The sequence below is a fragment of the Monodon monoceros genome, unplaced genomic scaffold (genome assembly GCF_005190385.1).
Source record: "Monodon monoceros isolate NGI ecotype Baffin Bay Population unplaced genomic scaffold, NGI_Narwhal_1 Super_Scaffold_18, whole genome shotgun sequence".
Classification (NCBI taxonomy): Eukaryota; Metazoa; Chordata; class Mammalia; order Artiodactyla; family Monodontidae; genus Monodon; species Monodon monoceros.
The window spans coordinates 164,768,847-164,791,339 of record NW_021703774.1 but is presented as its reverse complement, the minus strand read 5'-3'; the positions used below and the strand labels follow the sequence as shown (position 1 = coordinate 164,791,339).

Sequence of the window (22,493 nt, the reverse complement as noted above, 5' to 3'; positions counted from 1 at the left end):
TTAAGAAACTACCATTGTCAGAAAGTTAGGTTTAAAAAAAAGAAAGAAAGAAAAGAAACTACCATTGTCAAGTTTTGGTATAATAATAAAGAATATCCACAATTATCTGAGAAAGACATTAAAATACTCCTCTCCCTCCCAGTCTCCTTCCCAAATCTGATCTGAGACCAGATTTTCTTCAAACAAAACACTGTATAGCAGAATGAATGCAGAAGCAGATAGGAGAATCGTTACATTCTTTTAAGCTAGAAATTAAAGAGATTTGGAAAAATATAAAACGCCACTCTTCTCACTAATTTTTGTTTTGTGCGTGTGTGTGTTTTTTGCGGTACGTGGGCCTCTCACTGTTGTGGCCTTTCCCGTTGCGGAGCACAGGCTCCGGACGCGCAGGCTCAGCGGCCATGGCTCACAGGCCTAGCCGCTCCACGGCATGTGGGATCTTCCTGGACCAGGGCACGAACCCATGTCCCCTGCATCGGCAGGCAGACTCTCAACCACTGCGCCACCAGGGAAGCCCTGATTTTTGTTTTGAAAAAGTTATTTTTCAATTATTTAAGTTAACCTATGCTGGGTTTGTCTTGTTTTTAATTAAGTGAATATTTTTAATTTTTTCATTTTAATATCTAATATAAATATCAACAGATATAGCCCACATAAGAAAAGTTCTCTGAGATTCTCAATAATATTTAATAATGTACAGATTTATTTTAAAAATCTGTACTCTTGAGTTTTTTTTAAAATAACAAAAAAACCCTGAGAACCACTATTTTAAGTCAACGGTTTTCGCTGTGTTTTCTGTGGAAATTCTGCCTCAGTTTCTTGGAATGTAATTTCCAATCTATAGAATTAAAATATAATTAGGAAGTTTTCACTTCTGCAAGAGATTTTTTTGCATCCACTGCTCTAAGAGCTCACATAAATTTACACAAGCCTCTTTCACAATGTATCAGGTAAATCAGCTTATACACTCATTAATAAATTGACTCCTAAATGTTTCCCACTCTTTTCTCATATCTATTTTCTAATTAAATTGGAAGTTTTTCAGGAACAATGTCCATCTTTCATTTTACTTCTTCCCACATTCCTCCTACAGTATACAGCAGGCGTTAAATGTGTGCTGCCCCTGTACCAGTGACTTACAACCACTTTCAGAATGTATTATTTTTGTAGGAAAGCTAAAAAGTACATCTCAAGGATTTCTATACAGAAAAGAGCCCTCAATCATTCAAGAAGATTCTAATGGCTCTCTGAACAGTAGTATCACTAATTCTTATAACTATCAAAATATGGCACCCTCCACAATGACCTTTCTTTCGAGGCCATCTGTGAAGGGGCTGAGTTAAAGGATTTCCATGATCCATTCCTACCCTCACATTCTAAGACTTGGATTCTTGTAATTCTCAATCCCAGCATTACATAATGCTGGATACTATGGTTGTTTAGGGGCTGGAAGATGAGTCAGCAGGTGAAGCCATTTGTGAGAAGCAGTTTCATTACATTTCGAACAACAGACAAGCCAGCAAAAGACAGCTGCCATTGTTTACATTGCTGAACATGCTGTTGGGTTTCACAGGCCTATAAAACCACCTATGTTTTGTCAGCAAGCTCCATTTTTCTTAGTTAAGGGCTAAGAAGCATCAGACTTAGTTACCAGCTCCTAAAGCACAGTGAACAATCTCTTTTCTCAAAGCAAAAATAATTTAAGTGCCTAAAAGAGCATTCAAAAACCACTCTCGCAACTAGGAGCATGCCTCTGATAGCAATAACCCAGTTCTCTTCATAGACTACTAATGTTATACATGTTCAGACACAGGAAAAAGTGCTTCCAATAAGAAAAACAAATAAGGGTTGGTTTTTTTTTCTTTTTAATCATATAACATTGTTAACTAAAGCACAATTCAGTGCTTATTTAAAGGAACTGAAAACAAGTGGATAAAATATGAATTACTACTCTTTTTTCAGAGAGTCGGAGAGGCCAAATAACCTGATACTCAATGGAATTACCTTCTGTTCTGGTTCAACTCAGTTTCACTTCTCAGAACCAAAAGTGTTTCACCTTTAAGAATCTTTCTGTCATAAGAAGGATTCCCTCCAAATTTTTCTTTTTTTTAATTATTTTTTTAATTGGACTATAGTTGCTTTACAATATTGTGTTAGTTTATAGTGTACAGCAAAGTGAGTCAGCTATATATATACATATATCCCCTCTTCTTTGGATTTCCTTCTCATTTAGGTTACCAGAGAGCAGTGGGTAGAGTTCCCTATGCTATACAGTAGGTTATCATTAGTTATCTATTTTTTACATAGTATCAATAGTATATATATGCCAATCCCAATTCATCCCACCACCACCCCTTCCCCCTTGGTACCCATATGTTTGTTCTCTACGTCTGTGGTCTGTCTCTATTTCTGCTTTGTAAATAAAATCGTCTATACCAATTTTTTCAGATTCCACATATATGTGTTAATGTACAATTATTTGTTATCCTCTTTCTGACTTACTTCACTCTGTATGACAGTCTCTAGGTCCATCCATGTCTCTACAAATGACCCAATTTCGTTCCTTTTTAGGTTGAGTAATATTCCATTGTATATATATATACCACATCTTCTTTATCCATTCCTCTGTTGAGGGACATTTAGGTTGCTTCCATGTCCTGGCTATTGTAAACAGTGCTGCAATGAACACTGGGGTTCATGTGTCTTCTTGAATTATGGTTTTCCCTGGGTATGCCCAGTAGTGGGATTGCTGGGTCATATATTAATTCCATTTTTAGCTTTTTAAAGAATCTCCATACTGTTCTCCAGAGTGGCTGTATCAATTTACATTCCCACCAACAATGCATGAGGGCTCCCCTTTCTCCACACCCTCTCCAGCATTTGTTTTTTGTAGATTTTTTGATGATGGCCATTCTGACTGGTGTCAGGTAATACCTCATTATAGTTTTGATTTGCATTTCTCTAATAATTAGTGATGTCGGGCAGCTTTTCATGTGTTTGTTGGCCATCTGTATGTCTTTTTTGGAGAAATGTCTACTAAGGTCTTCTGCCCATTTTTTGACTGGGTGGTTTGTTTTTTTAATATTGAGCTGCATGAGCTGTTATATATTTTGGAGATTAAACCTTTGTTCGTGATTTGTTTGCAAACATTTTCTCCCATTCTGAGGGTTGTCTTTTTGTCTTGTTTATAGTTTCCTTTTCTGTTCAAAAGCTTTTACGTTTCATTAGGTCCCATTTGTTTATTTTTGTTTTTATTTCCATTACTCTAGGAGGTGGGTCAAAAAAGACCTTGCTGTGACTTACACTTCACAGCAACACACTTCCTTCAAAGAGTGTTCTTCCTGTGTTTTCCTCCAAGAGTTTTATAATGTCTGGCCTTAATTTAGGTCTTTAATCCATTTTGAGTTTATTTTTGTGTATGGTGTTAGGGAGTGTTTTAATTTCATTCTTTTACATGTAGCTGTCCAGTTTTCCCAGCACCACTTACTGAAGAGGCTGTCTTTTCTCCACTGTATATTCTTGCCTCCTTTATCAAAATAAGGTGACCATGTGTGTGTGGGTTTATCTCTGGGCTTCTGGCCTGTTCCATTGATCTATATTTCTGTTTTTGTGCCAGTACATTACTGTCTTGATTACTGTAGCTTTGTAGTATAGTCTGAAGTCAGGGAGCCTGATTCCTCCAGCTCCGTTTTTCATTCTCAAGATTGCTTTGGCTATTCGGGGTCTTTTGTGTTTCCATACAAATTGTGCAATTTTTTGTTCTAGTTCTGTGAAAAATGCCATTGGAAGTTTGACAGGGAGTACACTGAATCTGTAGATTGCTTTGGGTAGTATAGTCATTTTCACAATATTGATTCTTCCAATCCAAGAATCTTCCAATCGCTCCATCTGTTTGTATCATCTTTAATTTCTTTCATCAATGTCTTCTAGTTTTCTACATACAGGTCTTTTGTCTCCTTAGGTAGGTTTATTCCTAGGTATTTTATTCTTTTTGTTGCAGTGGTAAATGGGAGCGTTTCCTTAATTTCTCTTTCAGAGTTCTCATCATTAGTGTATAGGAATGCAAGAGATTTCTGTGCACTAATTTTGCATCCTACTTTACCAATTTCATTGATTAGCTCTAGGAGTATTCTAGTAGCATCTTTAGAATTCTCTATGTATAGTATCATGTCATCTGCAACAGTGACAGCTTTACTCCTTCTTTTCTGATTTGGATTCCTTTTATTTCTTCTTCTTCTCTGATTGCTGTGGCTAAAACTTCCAAAACTATGTTGAATTAACAGTGGTGAGAGTGGACAACGTTGTCTTTTTCCTGATATTAGTGGAAATGGTTTCAGGTTTTCACCATTGAGAACAGTGTTGTCTGTGGATTTGTCATATATGGCCTTTATTATGTTGAGGTAGGTTCCCTCAATGCCCACTCTCTGGAGAACTTTTATCCAAATATATTTTTCAAAGTTGTGATTTCCAATAAAGTACTGGGCTGAGAAACAACTCCTAATTGCTTTCTAGTTTCATATCCATGGCTCATCTGGGCATTACACCTTAAAAATTTCCCTTTTCATTTCAAAGGCAGTCAAATTAACCTAATATTTCAAATTCCTAGCTGAACTAACAAGGAGATATAGATATATACAATACATATATATCTATGACAAAAGATGCCCTGTTAGTCAGGAGGTACTTTCACTATTAAGTGTTCCTTTATTTGAGTACCAAGACAATATCCCTTTTAAACTATAAACTTACAAGCTATCCACCATGAATCTGCTACAAACCATGCACCAACTGTAAACAAAGGCTAAAACTTAAATCACAACTACATGTGTTTTTTAAAATATATAAAGTCCAAGTTATCTTTAAATACAGGTTGGTAACAACCATGAATTAACCTAGCTCCAAGTCTCTTAAAAATATCTACACATAATTCATAAATTTGGAAAACTGCAGATAAAAAAGTAAATGAACTGAAAGTCATCCTTAGGAAAAGTATATACAACCTATCTTAAGAGTCCCAAGTAAAAATTATAACTCACGTATCAATCTTGGATTTGAATTATTTACTAAAAATATATAATCTGATCCTCCCGCCTAACAACCTTCCAGAAGGGTCCTTCTAAAACACAAATTGGCCACATCATTCCCCAGCCTACAGCTTCGATTGCTCCTCACTGTCATCTGGGTGAAATCTGTGCTCCTTAGCATGGCTTATATAGCCCTTTTCTGTGGCCTCTGATTATCCACTTCTCCCCTCCAAACTGTTGTTCCAGGAATGATGAACAAGTCATTTCTCACTGTCCTAAGTCTCTGTATGTGCTGATTCATGGCTGAAATACTCTGTCCTACCACTATCTTTCGCATGGCTCATTCATCCTTCCAGATTGTTTAGAAGTATCCCCTTCTCCAGGAAGCTTCTTCCCTCATTCCTCCCAATTCTCTCCCACCCACCCCCTTAAGTGAAGTGACCCCCCTCAGAGCTCTCACGGGTCCTGTGCTTTCTGATTCCTGTTTACTTACCCTCTTACATATCTGCCTCCTGCATTAGGACTGTAAACTTGAGGGCAAAGACTATGACTTATTTCTAACTTCTCTGTGCTTAGCCCAGGACACAGTGCTCAGTAAATATCTACTGAATGACTAAGCTGGGATACATAAACAAGAAAACAGATTTTTTTTTTTTTTTGGCTGTGCTATGTGGCATGCGAGATCTTAGTTCCCTGACCAGGGATCGAACCCATGTCCCCTGCAGTGGAAGCACAGTGTCTTAATCACTGGACTCACTGCCACGGATGTCCCAAAAACAGATTTCTATTTAAAACCTATGGAGAAAGTATCCCATCTCTGCTTTGTTCTACGTTCCTGTGAAACAGCTTGCCAAATCACCAGTTCCCAGCTGGTACAAATACTGGACTAACAAAGCAGTTCCCAACTTGTAAACCAAACTCCTTAGGTACAAAAATTCATCAACCGCAAGCTATTTTCACTATTTCAAAAAGCTTAAGAAATTACACACGAGTCCACAATAACGAGGCAAAAACCGGCTAAGACATCAGCTCCTTTTCTCCTTCTTGAAATGTATCAGTTAAGGGTGGTAACACTGAGTTCATTATGCTATGCTTAATACCTGATTAGTATATAAAATCCTTTATTAAAAATGTGAATTCAAATGAATGATTTCATAATAACTGCAGCCCAGAACCCCAATAACAACAGCTTTTGAGTAGCCAAGGTAGATCATATGTGACTTAAGTATATTTAAAGCTTTTTATTATAAAATATGCCATTATTATAGAGAGTAAGCAAAAGTATAGATTTAAATATAACTACCCAAACCAAAGCCCATCAAGGACTAATTTCAGGCTTGCAAAGAAAGAGAAAGAAATTTCTCTTCAGTCCCCAATCTTCCTTAAACGTAGCAACAATTACTTAAGCAGAGTCTGGAGTTAAATCAAAAGGCTAGGACTTCCCTGGTGGCGCAGTGGTTAAGAATCCGCCTGTCAATGCAGGGCAGCACACGGGTTCAAGCCCTGGTCTGGGAAGACTCCATATGCGCGGAGCAACTAAGCCCGTGTGCCACAACTACTAAGCCTGTGCTCTAGAGCCCGTGAGCTACAACTACTGAGCCCGCGTACCACAACTACTGAAGCCTGTGCATCTAGATCCCGTGCTCCGCAACAAGAGAAGCCACCACAATGAGAAGCCCATGCACCGCAACAAAGAGTAGCCCCCGCTCAATGCAACTAGAGAAAGCCCACGCACAGCAACAAAGACCCAACGTAGCCAAAAATAAATAAATTTATTTTTTTTAAAAAATCAAAAGGCTACCTGTCAAGTATTAAATGTCACTTTCTCCAGCTACTTAAAGCCCAGTGGGAACCTAACCAGGAAAGCATAAAAAGATTGTGCTTTCTTGGTTCTCTTTCCTCTCAGCCACTTCCTTTTTTCTACAGTTTCATCATCTTCATCAAATCACTGGACAATGCATGGACTTAGAACCTTTGCTTTTCTCTTCATGTTCTCCATTATGCTTATATTTTCACATATTTGTATTCCCAGCCCTTTCTGCTCATGTGACCTTCATCTCCCTATTTCCAAACATGTCCAGTTATCTCCATTTGTTAAATGAATAAGACGTTCCATTCATTTCAAATCCAACATGTCCTAAACTGAATTTATCTGCCCACTATCTCAAAATGTGATATAAAATTAAACCCTACATCTTTCTTACTCCATCAATGACAACATAATTTTCCAGTCTCAAAGCCCTGGAGTCAGTTTTAACTTTTTACTTTCTTTTATCAAGGACAGTCAAATCTTTCTTTCTTTTATAGCTTTCATGATATGACCATCCTTTACTTTTCACTTCCCTCTAGCCTCAACGAGCTGCAGTAAAACCTTGGAAAACCCTTAATGGAACTAGCATATACTCTCCATGCCTCCTCTCTCTCTCAAACCATTCAGCACAATCTTCACCTTCCGGTAATGACCAAACATGTTAGCAGGTCTTAAGTCCTCAATAAACTTCCACCTGCTACAAGATAAAAGTACAGATTATTAAGCTAAATACCCAAAAGTCTCCAAAACTATCACATGTCCTGCACATTCTATGTTTTCCATTTCAGCCAAGCAGGTCTTCTGACTACCCCAAACATACTATGTACCATTTTCTAACTGCTATAAATGTATCCTCCCTCAATTGTAATTGTCCTGGGACTTCCCTGGTGGTCCAGTGGCTAAGACTCCACGCTCCCAAACCAGGGGGCCTGGGTTCAATCCCTGGTCAGGGAACTAGATCCCACATGCCACAACTAAGAGTTTGCATGCTGCAACTGAAGATCCTGCATGCCGCAACTGAAGACCCCGCACACCGCAACTAGAAGATCCCACATACGGCAACTAAGACCCAGCACAGCTAGCTAGCTAAATAAATAAATAAACTGCAAATGTCCTTCCCCTTACATCTACCCAAATCTTACTTCCTATTCCTCTAGTTCTCACTGATCTCTCACCTCCATTCAGAGAGCACCTTAAATTTTTAACTGTTTGACTAGAGTACATAAGAGGCAGAGAGCACATTTCAGGTTTCTTTTGTATCTCCTTCAACAGCTAGCAGGTACTATTATTTAATAAAACTTGCTCCTTTGTTCATTTAATAAACAATGATTGTGTGTCTACTAAGCCTCAGGCACTTTTAGCTTAACCTGTGGTATCAAAACAATGACCAATATTTCCCTTCCCTGTTCTACTTCTTATTCTTTTCTCAAGATTCCATTAGTTCTTTCCTTCTCCCTTGAGCATCCTAACCTTACCATAACCTTCCATTCAGTTGAATAGCAACTAAGCTATTTTCACAAATATGTTTCTGGAATACAAAAGAAACATGACTTGCCTCTCCAAATATTCTGAGAAAAATTAGAAAGAGTGACCAGCAGTATGTGTGTGAAGGCTATTTTGCCATCTGACAGTTGGAGGCTTCTCACAGCTGTCCTTACCACTGACACTCATTTTCACACACAGTACTCCTATGAACAGACCAAAGCCTTAATTTCACTAAATGTATGCAGACTTTTTGTACCTAGACTCCGTGATAAATATACGGTTAATTGAAGAAAGGGGGTTGTGATTTTTTTTTGTTTTTTTTTTGCGGTACGCAGGCCTCTCACTGTGTGGCCTCTCCCGTTGCAGAGCACAGGCTCCGGACGCGCAGGCTGAGCGGCCATGGCTCACAGGCCCAGCCACTCCGCAGCATGTGGGATCCTCCCAGACCGGGGCACGAACCCGTGTCCCCTGCATCGGCAGGCGGACTCTCAACCACTGCGCCACCAGGGAAGCCTGGGGCTGTGATTTTTAAAGTGCATATGAACTGTAACTTTTAATGACTAAATTTCTATTTCAGTTAAGCTCCTTCAGGTAAAACAATTCATCAGACTTGGCGTTCAAAATTTAACAACAATAAAAAACAATGTAGGTGGTTTATCCATGGGTTCCACAGGGTTAACTAGAGTACGTCTCTGACCTCAAATCTCATCAAAAGAATTTACTCTTAGGCAGACTCAAAGAATGTGAAATACGTACATCTTCTGACTAAATCAAACTGTTAGATATGAAGTAAAGACACTGGACCTGCAGTTCCCAATACAACCTAAACATAAAAAGCCCTTCAAATTCAAGTCTCTGGGAGCAAAACAAAGCAAAAACAAAACAAAAACCTCTACCCATTTCCTTCTTTTATCTACTCTGCTAACAGAAGAAGGAATACGTTTTAAATCTGACCAAGTTTTAATACAAATTAAAAACGTTGACTCTTGGAGAATTCAGATGCTGGCCAAGCTCAAAAATAAAAAATTAAGTAATCACACATGATATGCTGTGATAACCTAAAACCATACTGAAAATTGGTAAAAATAATAAAAATGAAAAATTAGAACAACAAAAAAACTATGTTTTAATTCTCAAATTGTTTCACAGTAACAAAAGCTTCTTGTACTGTGTCACAAGGTCAAATAAGTCGAGTCACTTCCCTGGACAGAAACCACTAATGCTGTTGCCTTATAAACGCCATCATAAAGTTTAGAAAGCATTTTCTCTTTCATTATCTCAATCATTATCGTAACCCTTTGAAAAGGAGAGGCGTACTATTTTCCTTATTTTACAGATGAGAAAACTACAACTCAAGGAATCAGGGGATTCACGAGCACATGGCTACCTTCATGTAAGAAAAGGGATATAAGAAAATGTACAGGTATCTACTCATTTGTATAAAAGAAATACAGGAAAGAAACCAGAAATTAAGAGATTGGTTACCTCCAGGTACAGGTGGGAAAGAAGGGGGAAAGAGAAACTGGGAAGCAGAGATAGAAGTAACACTTCTCTGAGTATATCTTTTTTTTTTTAATATAACTCAGACTCTTAGAACCAGAGTAACGTTTCACATATCCAAAATAAACAATCAAAACTAAAAGTAGAGGAATAGGGTTAGCAATTCTCAAACTTTTTATGTGTATACTATAATTAGCTGAGTAGATTACAGATAATGAGAGCCAGGTTTCTCATTATCGGAGATATTTAATAAATAAGGAAAAGGGGAATGTTAAAACAAACTGGGTGGCATTGCAGTGGAACTCGAGCTATTAGTATAAACTCGTGGTTTTTAATGTATACACAAATACAGAAATACAGATAATGTGTATACAAGTGGGTTAGTATATATATATATATTTTGCCTGCCAAAAGGGCCTAGAAGCAATGACATTCCAGTAACACTGAACACACCTCGGCCCAGAGCTTGGTCACTAACACCATTTTCCAATAAAAAGAGTCAGGATTTCTTGGAGAAGTGGCTGATCAGAGCATTGAGGCAAGAAAAATACAGTATGAACCTGAAACATCTCGTGGTGCCAGAAAGTAAAGAAATGCTTTAAAAAAGAAAGGGGGGGGGGGGCAAAATTCCCTGGCAGTCCAGTGGTTAGGACTCTTTCACTTTCACTGCTAGGGTCCTGGGTTCAATCTCTGGTGGGGGAACTAAGATCCTGCAAGCTGCACAGCGTGGCAAAAAAAAAAAAAAAAAAACCAGGTTGGTGGCTGGGTAGAAAAACACAGAAGCCAATCTGAAGGAACTCCTAATGGGCAAAGTTGGATTAATCTGAGCAACAAAACAAATAATGATAATACATATCCGTGACTCCGTGATGATATAAATATACAATAGAATAAATTAATAAATGGAGGAGAGCTCTTCCTCATAGCAGAATTACAATTAATAAATGTAGAAGGAAAGAGAGAAATAGCCCCAATTATGCAACCACAAACTTAATAAACGTTGCATGTTAAGATCCACCAGTTGCTGAAATTAGTGGGCCAAAGTCTGAGGAGAAACAGTATTTGCAAAGTCTTCCACAAGATATTTATCAACTACAAAGAGAAAGATAGTAACGCCGCAGTAGAATGACCCACCATGCAGACACCAATCTAACCAAGTAATCAAAGTAACCATTACATACGGACATCAGGAATTTCTTAGTATGATACACTATCGAACTTCTTGATATGATACACTACGAAAGGATGCATTCTGCTATTCTTACCAAAATTCATAACCTCATTCTGATCATGAGAAAACATCAAATCAACCCAAACTGAGGGACATTCTACAAAATAACTGACTGGTAGTCTTCAAAGGCATCAAGGTCATGAAAGATAAGGAAAGACACAGACTGGAAAAGACTAAAGAAAAATAATAACTAAAAGGATAGTGGAAAAATTGGTAAAAATTCTAATAAGGTCTGTAGTTTAGCTGAAAATACTGTATCAATGGTAATTTCCTGTTCTTGATGATTATACTGGTTATGGAAGAAGATGCTAACAGTAGGGGAAGGAGGTGAGAGACACAAGGGAACTCTTCCTACTATTTTGGCAGGTTTTCTGCAAGTCTAAAATTAGTTCAAATCAAGTTTTGTTTTTTTTTTTAAAGGGAGCTGACAATACTTTGTTCCTACTTAGTTGACATGCTAATGTCAAAGACTTCTATAATAACTACAAGGTCAAATACAAAATACAAATTGTTGGACCAAAGGATATAAAATGTTTTGCTGCCTCACAAAGCATTTTAGTAACATATCTAGAAATAGCATAAAGATGCCTAATTTTCTAAGCTATATAATGGTTACTAGGTAGGATGACCCTATACTTTACCATCCAAACCAGGACCATTACAGGAGAAAGGGGATCTTCGGTTACCCTACTAGTAGGTCAAAGTAGTTCATGTTATTAAAGATCTCAAATCAGTTTGAGCTGGCATAAACTTGATGCTTAGGCAAGTCATCCTCATTTCCCTTAGCCTCTGAACAAACGCCCCTGAGGGAGGGGGCCAGAAAGTTGGACGGGGAGATCCCCAAAGTAGACTTATGTAATGCGAAAGTAAGCTAATGCATACTTACATGCTTCAATTTTTTAAATATGATTTTTTAAAGGTCAAGAATGAAATCACTGACTTTCCAGAGCAGCATTCAGTTTTCACTGCCTTGCCTAAAATGTACCACATTGAAGTACTCACCCAGTCACAGCATAAAAGGTAATAAGCTAAGGTTAAGTACTCTGCTGTATGCTTTTGAAACAGCAGTCACCTCAGGAAGTTGGACTGGTTCCAAATTCTATTATTTCTGAAAAAGATCAGCAATGTAATATTGAAAGTATCAGCTGAATATGACATATTAGCCTCAAAGACTCAACAATATTAACAAGGTGTTGATGTCCTTAAAATTCTACATTTAGGTTAATTAAGACCCACTTCCTTTGCATATTTAGTAAGAGCTAAGCTAAAGATATGCATAGTAATTTATAAAACTTAAAAAGTAGACAGACATAATCTTTAAAAATCAGCAACCCCATTCCCACACTGTAATATTTCAAGTCACTGAAGAAGTTTCCTGTGTGTGGAAAATCTTCATCCAAAGCAAATAAACCCTGTTTTTATCAGACTTGAAAGGTTATACAGAGCCTCTTCTTTAATGTGGTCTTTTCCTAAATAGTAAAAAGAATCCTGTTAGAGATTAGCAGTATTTCTCTATTTTGTTTCTTTATAATAATATAAAGAAACATTAGCATAGACTGAGGGTATAACCTAATAAATAAAAAAAATCAAATTTAACTTGAAAATTACATAAATGATTTAGGCAGAACTAACATTCTATGTGAAATACAATAACCCAAGAATTTGGAACTTACAATTTCAATTCTTCACAGGACAGCAAAGTAGTCAAATGCCCATACTTTACTTCTTACAAAATTATCACTGCCTAATAGGAATTATCTTAATAATAGAAGCAGGCAAAATCTCTTTTGAATAGTTCTAGGCATTATACAAAAGGAAGAAATGGTCAAAGTCTGTTTATTCAATAAGTCATTAAAAATTAGCACACCTCACTAAATCTCAAACATTTAATGGATTATAAAACCTTACACATAGTTCTGTGATGCCATTCCTACTCTCCTAATCTTTCCTGTTTCTTATTTCAACTTGCACACTTCAACCAAATAAATCTTCAAAACTACTGTTTTCATCACCAGTTTCCCAAAAAAAAAAAGAAAGAAATGCAATTGATTTTTGACAAAGTGCCAAGACAATTCAATGAGGAAAGAACAGTCTTTTCAACAAATAGCACTGAAACAACTGGATATCCAAATGCAAAATAAACTTGAACCCCCTACTTAACATCATACACAAAAATTAACTCAAAATGGATCAGAGACTTAAATGTACAAGCTAAAATTATAAACTCTTAGAAGTAAACAAAGAAGTAAATCTTCATGACCTTGAATTAGTCAAAGCCTTCTCAGACACAATATGAAAGCGCAAGTGACAAAAGAAAAACATAAATTGGACTTCAGCAAAATTAAAAACTTTTCTGCTTCAGAGGGTGAAAAGTGAAAAGATGACCCACTGAATGGGAAAGAATATTTGCAAATGTTATATCTGAAAAGGGACTTGTATCCAGAATATATAAAGAACTCTTACAACTCAATAATAAAAAGACAACCAAGCTAAAAACTGGGCAAAGGATTTGAGCAGACATTTCTCCAAAGACAAATGGCCAATAAGCCCACAAAAAGATGCACAACATCATTAGTCATCAAGGAAAAGCAAATCAAAACCACACTGAGATACTACTTCACACCCACTAGAACGGCCTATAATCAAAAAGACATATACAATGCCAAGTGTTGGAACATTCATCTTTTGCTGGTAGGAATGTAAAACGGTAGTCACTTTGGAAAACAGTTTGGCAGTTAATCAACATGGAGTTACCTCATAAAACCCAGCAACTGTACTCTTAGGTATATACTCAAGAGAAATGAAAACATACATCCACACAAAAACATTCATAGCATAATTATTCATAATAGTAAAAAAGTTTAAACCACCCAAACGTCCATCAACAGATGAATGAAAAAAATGTAATACTTGGAATATTCTCCGACAATTTAAAAAAAAAGGTTCTAAAACACGCTACAGGGCTTCCCTGGTGGCACAGTGGTTGAGAGTCCACCTGCCGATGCAGGGGATGTGGGTTCGTGCCCCGGTCCAGGAAGATCCCACATGCCGCAGAGCGGCTGGGCCTGTGAGCCATGGCCGCTGAGCCTGCGCGTCCGGAGCCTGTGCTCCGCAACGGGAGAGGCCACGGCAGTGAGAGGCCCGCGTACCGCACAACACGCTACAACATAGATGAACCACAAAAAAATTATGCAAAGTGAGAGAAACCACTCACAAAAGACCATATATTGTATTATTCCTATACGAAATGTCCAGAATAGGCAAATCTCTATAGGCTGAAAGTAGATTAGTACTTGCCTAGGGAACTGGCGGGGGGGGGGGGGGGGGACTGGTGAGTCTAATGGGTTTCTTTTGGGAGTGATGAAAATATTCTAAAATTTACTAGGGTGATGGTTGCAGTATTCTGTGAATATACTCAAAACCACTGAACTGTACACTGTAAATGGGTGGCTTGTATGGTATGCAAATTATATCTCAATAAAGCTGTCCAAAAAAAAAGAGCAATGGTTTTACACAAGTGAGGTCTAACCTCTTCTCTTATTCATTCAAAGTCCTCTAGAATCCAGATCCATTATTTCAGGCCCAAATCTTTGTTCATGCTGATCACCCACTCACCACAATTCATTCCTCTCTGCCGAACCAAACCCTGACTACAGTCTTAAACTCTTCTTTTTAATTTTTTAAAAATTCATCTTTCAGCTCAAATTCTGTTTTTTATACGCTATCTTCTAGGGTCTAGAAAGAGTCAGGAGTCACCCTTTCCTTCTTACATTCCTCCATTCTATCTTTAAGGTTCAGTCCTTTCCATTCTCAATGTAAAAATACTGTATTCTGGCTCAAAACTGGCTGTACTTATTTCTACTGCCACCTAGTTTTCCCCCTTGTTATTCCAAAATTCTGTTTGTTCCCATGCTTCAATCTTATTTCCCTAACTCCACATGAGACCACATATGGTCTTTTCCTCCCTCCTCAATCACTCCATATAATACCAACGTTTGTTGAAAACCAATTAAAGGAATCAAGGCAATATAACACATGCATACAATTCATAACTAGCAAATACCACCCTGGCCACGTCTTTTTTAAGTATGATTGAATATATGGATGAAGATGGATTCAAAGGAATAATTTTTTAAATGTACGTAACTGTAGGGGGGAAAATCTGTGAAGTTAGATCAAGTTTTAATGTCATAAATAATGCAAAACATTATAGGCACAACAAGTCAAAAATGTCTGACTTCTCAATAAAGGTTTCAGCCCTTCTCTTTCTAATGTGCAGTGATAACTTCTGAGCTACAAGCCAAAGGTGAAAGAAGACCTTTCCAAAGAAACAAAAATAGTTCATTCCAAATTGATGAAGAATAAAACTATTCAAAAAGTAGTTTCTGCTGGCAGATAGTTCAGTAACAAAATAAGCAAGATACAAAACTGTATGTAATTTAACCTTAAGTTATGTTACAAAAAAGGGCAGATTTTAAGTCCATTAAAATTAAAGTCCATAGAAAAAAGGACAAGAAATAAACCAAAATGTTAAACAGTGGTTATCTCTATGTGTTAAGATTATGACTGACTTTCTACTTTTCCATATTTAAAAATTTTCTGAATTGATGATGTGTTACTCATAATTATAAAACAAAAATGTTAATAGTTACATTTGACTATAAATGTTTTTTCTCCTTGGCCTTTATACAAATTCTAATCCTCGGTATCTATACTTCAAATGTAACCCAGCCATTTTAGAAGGCTATGTAAACTGGGTCAATGCTTATGCCATCTCAAAGGAAATTATGAAACTATTTTCAATTCAATTACACATCAGTGCAAACAATTTAGGGCAGCTTTGAGTGCGAAAAGTGTGTTGTGATGCCATCTCTATTACTCCAAAACTTATCTTAAACTGATTCCTCAAAAAAAAAAAAAAAAAACTGATTCCTCGACTCTAACTTAATCAACATTTCATTCAACAAATACTTATAGACTTCCTACTGCCTGCCAAGCACTGTTATAGGTGCTAGCAATTCAATAGTGAACAAAAGCGACAAAAATCTCTGCCTTTATGGAGTTTACATTCTCTACAGATAAAATTTAATGTCTCAGAAGAGTCAGGAAACACACACACAGGGCTCAAAAAAGTACAAAACAACTACTAGTTAATAAAGATCATAAAAACTGACAAATTTCAAATGTACTTTAAATAGTTCAAACTATCTCAAATTTCAGTTAAGAGTACAGGAGAGTGAAAAACTTCTGGTTGGCAGCAAGCCAAAGAACTAGGAACCAATTGAGAATTCAGAAGTATCTTGGGATCCTGCAATATTTTATCCATGTAAATCTCACCTGCAGTTTACACATTACTTGAAGTCAGGCGCCTACCTAATAATCAGGAAATACTTCATTTCGTATTATATTAGCTCGAAGTATTATTCCTAAAGTAAAAATAGATCTTCTCATCACAGGAGTTTACTTCAGAACTTACTTTCCCTCATACCTCATAAATGAACTAACTGGATCATCACCCAGAGCAAGGCAGCATCTGACCATGGTGGCAACCTTATTTTACAGCCTCAAGCCATCCCACCACAGACCATATAGTCTTCACTACTAAAATCACAGAAGTATTTCAGTCTGTTTGGCTAAATCTAACATTAATAAAACAAAAACCAGAGGTTTCTTCTCATATGAGCAAGCTGCCTTCCCTATGATCCACGTCAGAATGCCTCTAGTATCAGTAAGTCACCACAGAAACGTGTCACTGACCATCAGACAAACTAAGAAACCATTAATAGGTCTCTATAAATCCTTCCCGCCTACTTGCAAGAACAAAACAAACCTCAAACCATAATCTTCAGAGTTAAAAGCCATTACAATTCAAGAGTATCACTCTGTAAACTATAAACTAGTCTTACCCCTTCGTTTTAGAGAAGGGGAAACTGATGCCCAAAGTAGTTATGTGACTAGTCCAAGATAACACATTAAAATGGAAAAGCCAGGGCTTCCCTGGTGGCACAGTGGTTGAGAGTCCGCCTGCCGATGCAGGGGACATGGGTTCGTGCCCCGGTCCGGGAAGATCCCACATGCCACGCAGCGGCTGGGCCCGTGAGCCATGGCCGTTGAGCCTGCACGTCCGGAGCCTGTGCTCCACAATGGGAGAGGCCACAACAGTGAGAGGCCCGCGTACCGCAAAAAAAAAAAAAAAAAAAAAAAGGAAAAGCCAAACTTGAATCCAGATTTTTTTTTTTACTCCAAATCAGGTGGACTTCTCAATACACCAAGTAAAATCTATATTTTAAGGCCAGCAGGTACTGCTTTCCGGCCAAAGTCTAATACCAGAAGGGCAGGGGGGTATTATGGGATGAGTGTGAAGCAGACCAGGAAAGGACCAACCACAGAGATCAGATCTGTTACATATCTTCTCATACTCTGATTCCTCATATTATGATGCAGAAGATATTTTGAATCTACAGCAATTGTGTTTTGATTACCATGTTCTCTGGTACCTCCTTCTAGCTTCTCTGCTCCTGCTAAAAACCTGAAACATGCCTGAAAGCCATTTAGTACTAAATTTCTATGCAGCAGCAACAGCAAAGGAATTGTGAAAAGTCAGCAGGCAGAAGGTGAAAGCTCTGGGTAAACCTTGGGTAATTCTTACTCATCCTTCTAATTTAGCTCAGATTTCTTCTAGGAAGCCCTAATTCCTCCTTCCCCCAGGCTAGGCTCTTATAGCAGAGTTATTGTACTTGCCTCATGGTATTCTGTCCGTTTACCTGTCTGGACCAAGTTCTTTGAGGGCAAAGATTTCAACCCCAGACCTAGCACTGAGTATGGCACACAGAAGGTGCTGGATAAATGAACAATTTTAAAACTTGCCACTTAGATTAAAGCTCCAATACAAATAGCAACCCTATTATGATTTAAAACATGGGTTTCAAACATTTTTTAGCAGATGTTTTGTAAAAATCTTATCAGAAACCCCAATGTGGAAAAGCACCATATCAGTCCTTAGGTAATTTAAATTCTCAGTTTGACAGAAAATACCCACAAGCCTAGGACAGAGAGTAGCAGCAGGATGTGACTGATGTGAGCTGATGTGCCTCAGGCATCTAACTTTCTTCCTTCTTTATCTCCATCTTGCATTGGTCTCCCTCTCTCCCTTGCTAGAAGAGGATGATGAGGATCTGCTCTCCCAAAGCACAGATCCATCTTTGTTGATGGTGGGGCTTAGGAGTAAACAGACTGCTGGCCACTGCGTCAGCTACCGAGTTCTAGTTGCTAGTTATAAAGGAATTTTGCTGGAGGCCTTGCTAACATCTGAACAAGCAGAAACATGCACTGAATCAAATGTGGCAGGCCTATTCCTATGCTTTAAGACTCAATGAGGTAAAGATAACCTACTTGTCTAGCAGTGTGTGGCTATGAGCTAATTAAAACAAGGTGCAGCATCAGTGCATTCTAGATTACTCCAAAGAGCTCCTTTACTTTATACAGACTTCCCCTAGCTATCAAATACGGGAGGGTATCCTTCCTTCCACTTCCACATGCAGACTTGGTAAGAAGTAGCACAGCATACTACAAAGGACATTCATAAGCTTTGGAGCCACGGTCTGAACTGCAGTCCACTACTTACTAGAGAGACAACTGTGGGAATGTTACTTAACTTCTCTGAACTTTAGTTTCCTCATCTGTAAAATACAGACAGTATTTTACAGATGAGGAATACATACAGACTTATTACAGTCCTTGTGAGAATTAAATAAAATCATGTATGTATGGCTCCTAGAATAGTAGGCACTCAATAAATGAACACTATTATTATTCAGATTTAGCTTTGGTAGAGGCAAAAAAGAAGAAAGCAAATATTAGCTTCAGCCTACAAAACTGAGAATCAACACAGAGCTCAAAAAAAGGAAAACTGTAATACCAAAAAAAAAAAAGGGAATATTTGCTTTTAATATATGTCATATCTAAGACAAAATAGCTGAGGACACAAGTCATTTTTGGGTCACCACAGGCCTTTACCAAATTTAGTTCCTTTAAAGAACCCACTGCTCTGATTTCTTAACCAAACCAACTCCCCCCAAACAGTAACTAGACTCCCCAGAAGTGTCAGCAGCCCTGAGAGAAATTACACCCTGAAGTCTTTCCATATAAATAGAACACTGTGTATTCATAACAGACTGCAAAATTGTTCTGTTTAAGTCAGAACTACTTGGGGACCTGAATTCAAACTCATTTATCTTTATCTCAAGGGTGAGCAATTTCCATCTAAAGAATTAGGCTTTTAATGGGGACCCAAGAACTCCCTGAAAATGTAAGCAAGATTTTCTATGCATGTACAATTTTCTGTGGAGAGGATCTACAAGCTTTCATCAAAATGTCAAAGTTGTTTGTTACCCAGAAAAGGTTAAGAATCACTACTGAGATTCTTGGAACCTCATACTGGGAAGCTGAGGTGAGCAAATCTCAAGGCAAGTATCCTAAAGTGCCAATTTCATAAACTATTCATACTGGATTATGTTATAAAACTCTAAGCATATTTCTCCCTTGCCATTAGCACTTTTTATATCAGGGTTTATCTTCTTCTTTCATCCCCACCCTCTGCCATGCCCCATCCCTTGCCTCTCAGCAGTCAAAGGCGTCTTTCCATGAAATGGCCTTATGAGCCTGCCACGCCATACCAATGCTTACTTAAGCAGGTTCCGTTTAAATTCAAATTCACTATCATTTCTGATTTGTCACTTGAACCCTAAGTACAAATGAAGGACATCTTGTTACATGAATCTCTAATATTTTTACAAATTTAAAATACTATCTGAACTTATTAAATTAATTCAAACACAACTGCACCCGTATATTTTGAGGAACTGGAGAGTTAATCAAGCCATAGAAAGAGCAACTCCAAATTTGCACTCCAGTCTCAATGCTTCAATGTGTATCAACTTATATACAATGGTTTGTGGTTTGGAAAGTGGTTTCATCAAACAAATACAAATTCCCACACTCAGTCACACTCAGTGTACAAAAGCAGAATTGCTCTATTTCAATCCATTTTTAACCAATTCTCCATTACCATTGATAACATTTCACCATTGGTATGTTCTAATGAAATCTGTAATCTACACTTCATTTACTATACAAGCTTTTAGATTTTAGCAGTTTGTAACCTTTCAATGTGTAAAGCAAAGAGAAGATAATAGAATTGTGAAATACATCAAGAAGAAAATTTAATCTTACTTCGATGACATGAGGCAAAGTAAAAACTTAAAGCCACATAAAACCAAGTATCCTATATTACTACGTACAGGTATAAAAGTTATTTCCACTAGAAATTACATCTTAAATCCCCTTTAACAACTGTTGCAGTAGTAGTAACTACTTTTATGTTGCAACCAACTCACAACTTTTATAAGTCCTTCCTTTGTGAAATGCGCTGAGAAAAAGTACACTTGAAGCACTCAAGTCACAGCTCTTTGTGTCCAAGTAACACCACCAAATTCACCAAGCACTGTCATATTCAGTACTCAAGTCCTTACTTATCATTCTGTAGTCAAGAACACATAACTATGGACCTCCTTTCATTTAATTTCCAAAACAGCTCCAAGATGCAGGTAAGGAATAATTTACTTGGTGGCGCAGTATAGAAACTTAGAGCCCTAACCAAATATGGGCAATCAAGACCAGAAAAAAAAAAAAACTGAAATTAAAAAGGAATTTAAACTCACAAAGCATTAAGTCAAGATATGTTTAAGAGATCCAGCAGTGAATTCCACCTTGAAGTAGGCATATCAGCCAAACTTCTTCCCCCAGAGTAAAGCAACTAGGGATACTGATCAAAACTAACCAGGTTTTCGAGGAGCAACAAACACTTAGGAATCCCTAACCATTCTCATTGGTGAACAATTCTTAATTGAACAGAATCTTGCAGTTCAACCTTATGAAATCAGTACACACATGACACTGGAATGGAATTTATCTTACTCTGCGCCACCACTGCTTGGATTGAAAAAATGTGGACTAACAATATTCAAAGAACAGAGAAAATGGCACTTGACAGAAACCAAAACGATGACCTGGAATGACTCTAGAAGGGAGATACCTTCCCCTTCTCAAAGCAATGGACACAGACAAGAATCAAACTACAGACTGTGAAATAATCTGTGGACCTCACAGCAGTTAGCTTCTCACTTGCTCAAATACCCTACTCTCTCTAAAAGTCAAACACACGATGACACAAATACAAAAACACATCTAACATCCAATGATTATTTATTGATTTACACAAATACAACGGATTGGGGGGAGGGATGGATGATGAAATGTTATTCTAAGGTAGCTAATAATGCCTTTCTAAGTCTCCGTGAAATTCATGAACTCAATGTTTTACCTTCACCGGCTGGTTTTTAACTAAAATACCTCGTCACCAAGTCTTTTTAATCAAAGCTGTCCAAAAATTCTACAATCAAGCAAGTAACATGAAATTAAGACACATTCAATACTAGACTCTCCTTCAGGGTCCCTGGTACCCTCTGGACATCAGGCCTATGAAGAGTAACTGAAAGCCCTTTAAAAATATTCAGCATAACACAAGCCTTCCAAGAAGTGAGACTTTTGGGGGTGATGGGTAATGTCTGTTAATTTCCTCTTCCTTTAAAAAGGTCAAACGCAGGGAAGCGTCCGGTTTAACATTTCCTCCCTAGATCGCGTTCCACCACAAACCACAACTCCCCCAATCGCTAAAAAACACTACCCAGAGGGAGTGCTTTCTGCAAAATTTCACCGTAGATTTAAAATCCAACTTACCTCAGGAACGAGCTGAGTTTAGTTTCATACAGGAAATTTACCAATAGAGTTTATTATGTATTAATAATAATAATTAGAGAAGCCCACCATGCCCCGCTGCAGGGGGAGCTGAAGGGAGATGAGGAGGGTGTAGTCCTCACAACAGAGAAAAGCCTTCCCTGCAGGGCTGGTCACAGGCACCAGCAAATTCGGCCTAATAAAGGGGGGGGGGGGGGGGTTTGGGGGGGGGGGGGCGGGGGGGGGAAGGGTCCCCCAGCTCCAAAAGGGAAGGGCTGCAGAAGCAAGGCCGATGGAGCTACTTTTCGCAGTAGTGCAGAGGGTCCGGGGGTGCCCCGTAGTGCTGCTGCCGGGGCACCCCAAAAGCTCCGGCCAAGCCGGGTGCGTGGCCTGGAGGAGCAGCCCCTTCCCTGTGGGCAGTAGCTGCCGGCAGGAGAGTCCCCGGAGGGGCCACAGCCCCCCTGGTCTGCAGCGAAGAGAGCCGAAGGGCCGGCAGGAAGGTGAAAAGGATACTGTTGGGGCGCCTGGGTCTGGAGGGCCCTGATGTTCGGGTGAGGAGGGGCCGCTGCCGCCGCTGCCGCCGCCGCTGCCGCCGCCGCCGCCGCCGCCGCCGCCGCCGCCGCCGGGTGAGGAGGCGGTACCGCTGCTG

At 38.4% G+C, this 22,493-nt stretch overlaps 1 protein-coding gene across 7 annotated transcripts in view; it reads right to left on the bottom strand.

The window, feature by feature from the left end:
• Window positions 1–22,493, bottom strand: part of EIF4G3 (eukaryotic translation initiation factor 4 gamma 3) — a 367,450-nt gene that overhangs the window by 344,432 nt on the left and 525 nt on the right. For 6 of the 7 annotated variants that reach the window (XM_029228364.1, XM_029228362.1, XM_029228365.1 and 3 more), the window contains exon 1: window positions 22,358–22,453. Coding sequence is in view for 1 of the 7 variants with exons in the window: in XM_029228369.1 (XP_029084202.1) it covers window positions 22,358–22,493 (136 nt within the window). In the remaining 6 variants the exon portion in view is untranslated. Of the gene's footprint in view, window positions 1–22,357 lie in introns of all 7 variants that reach the window. The other variant, XM_029228369.1, reaches the window with a different exon arrangement.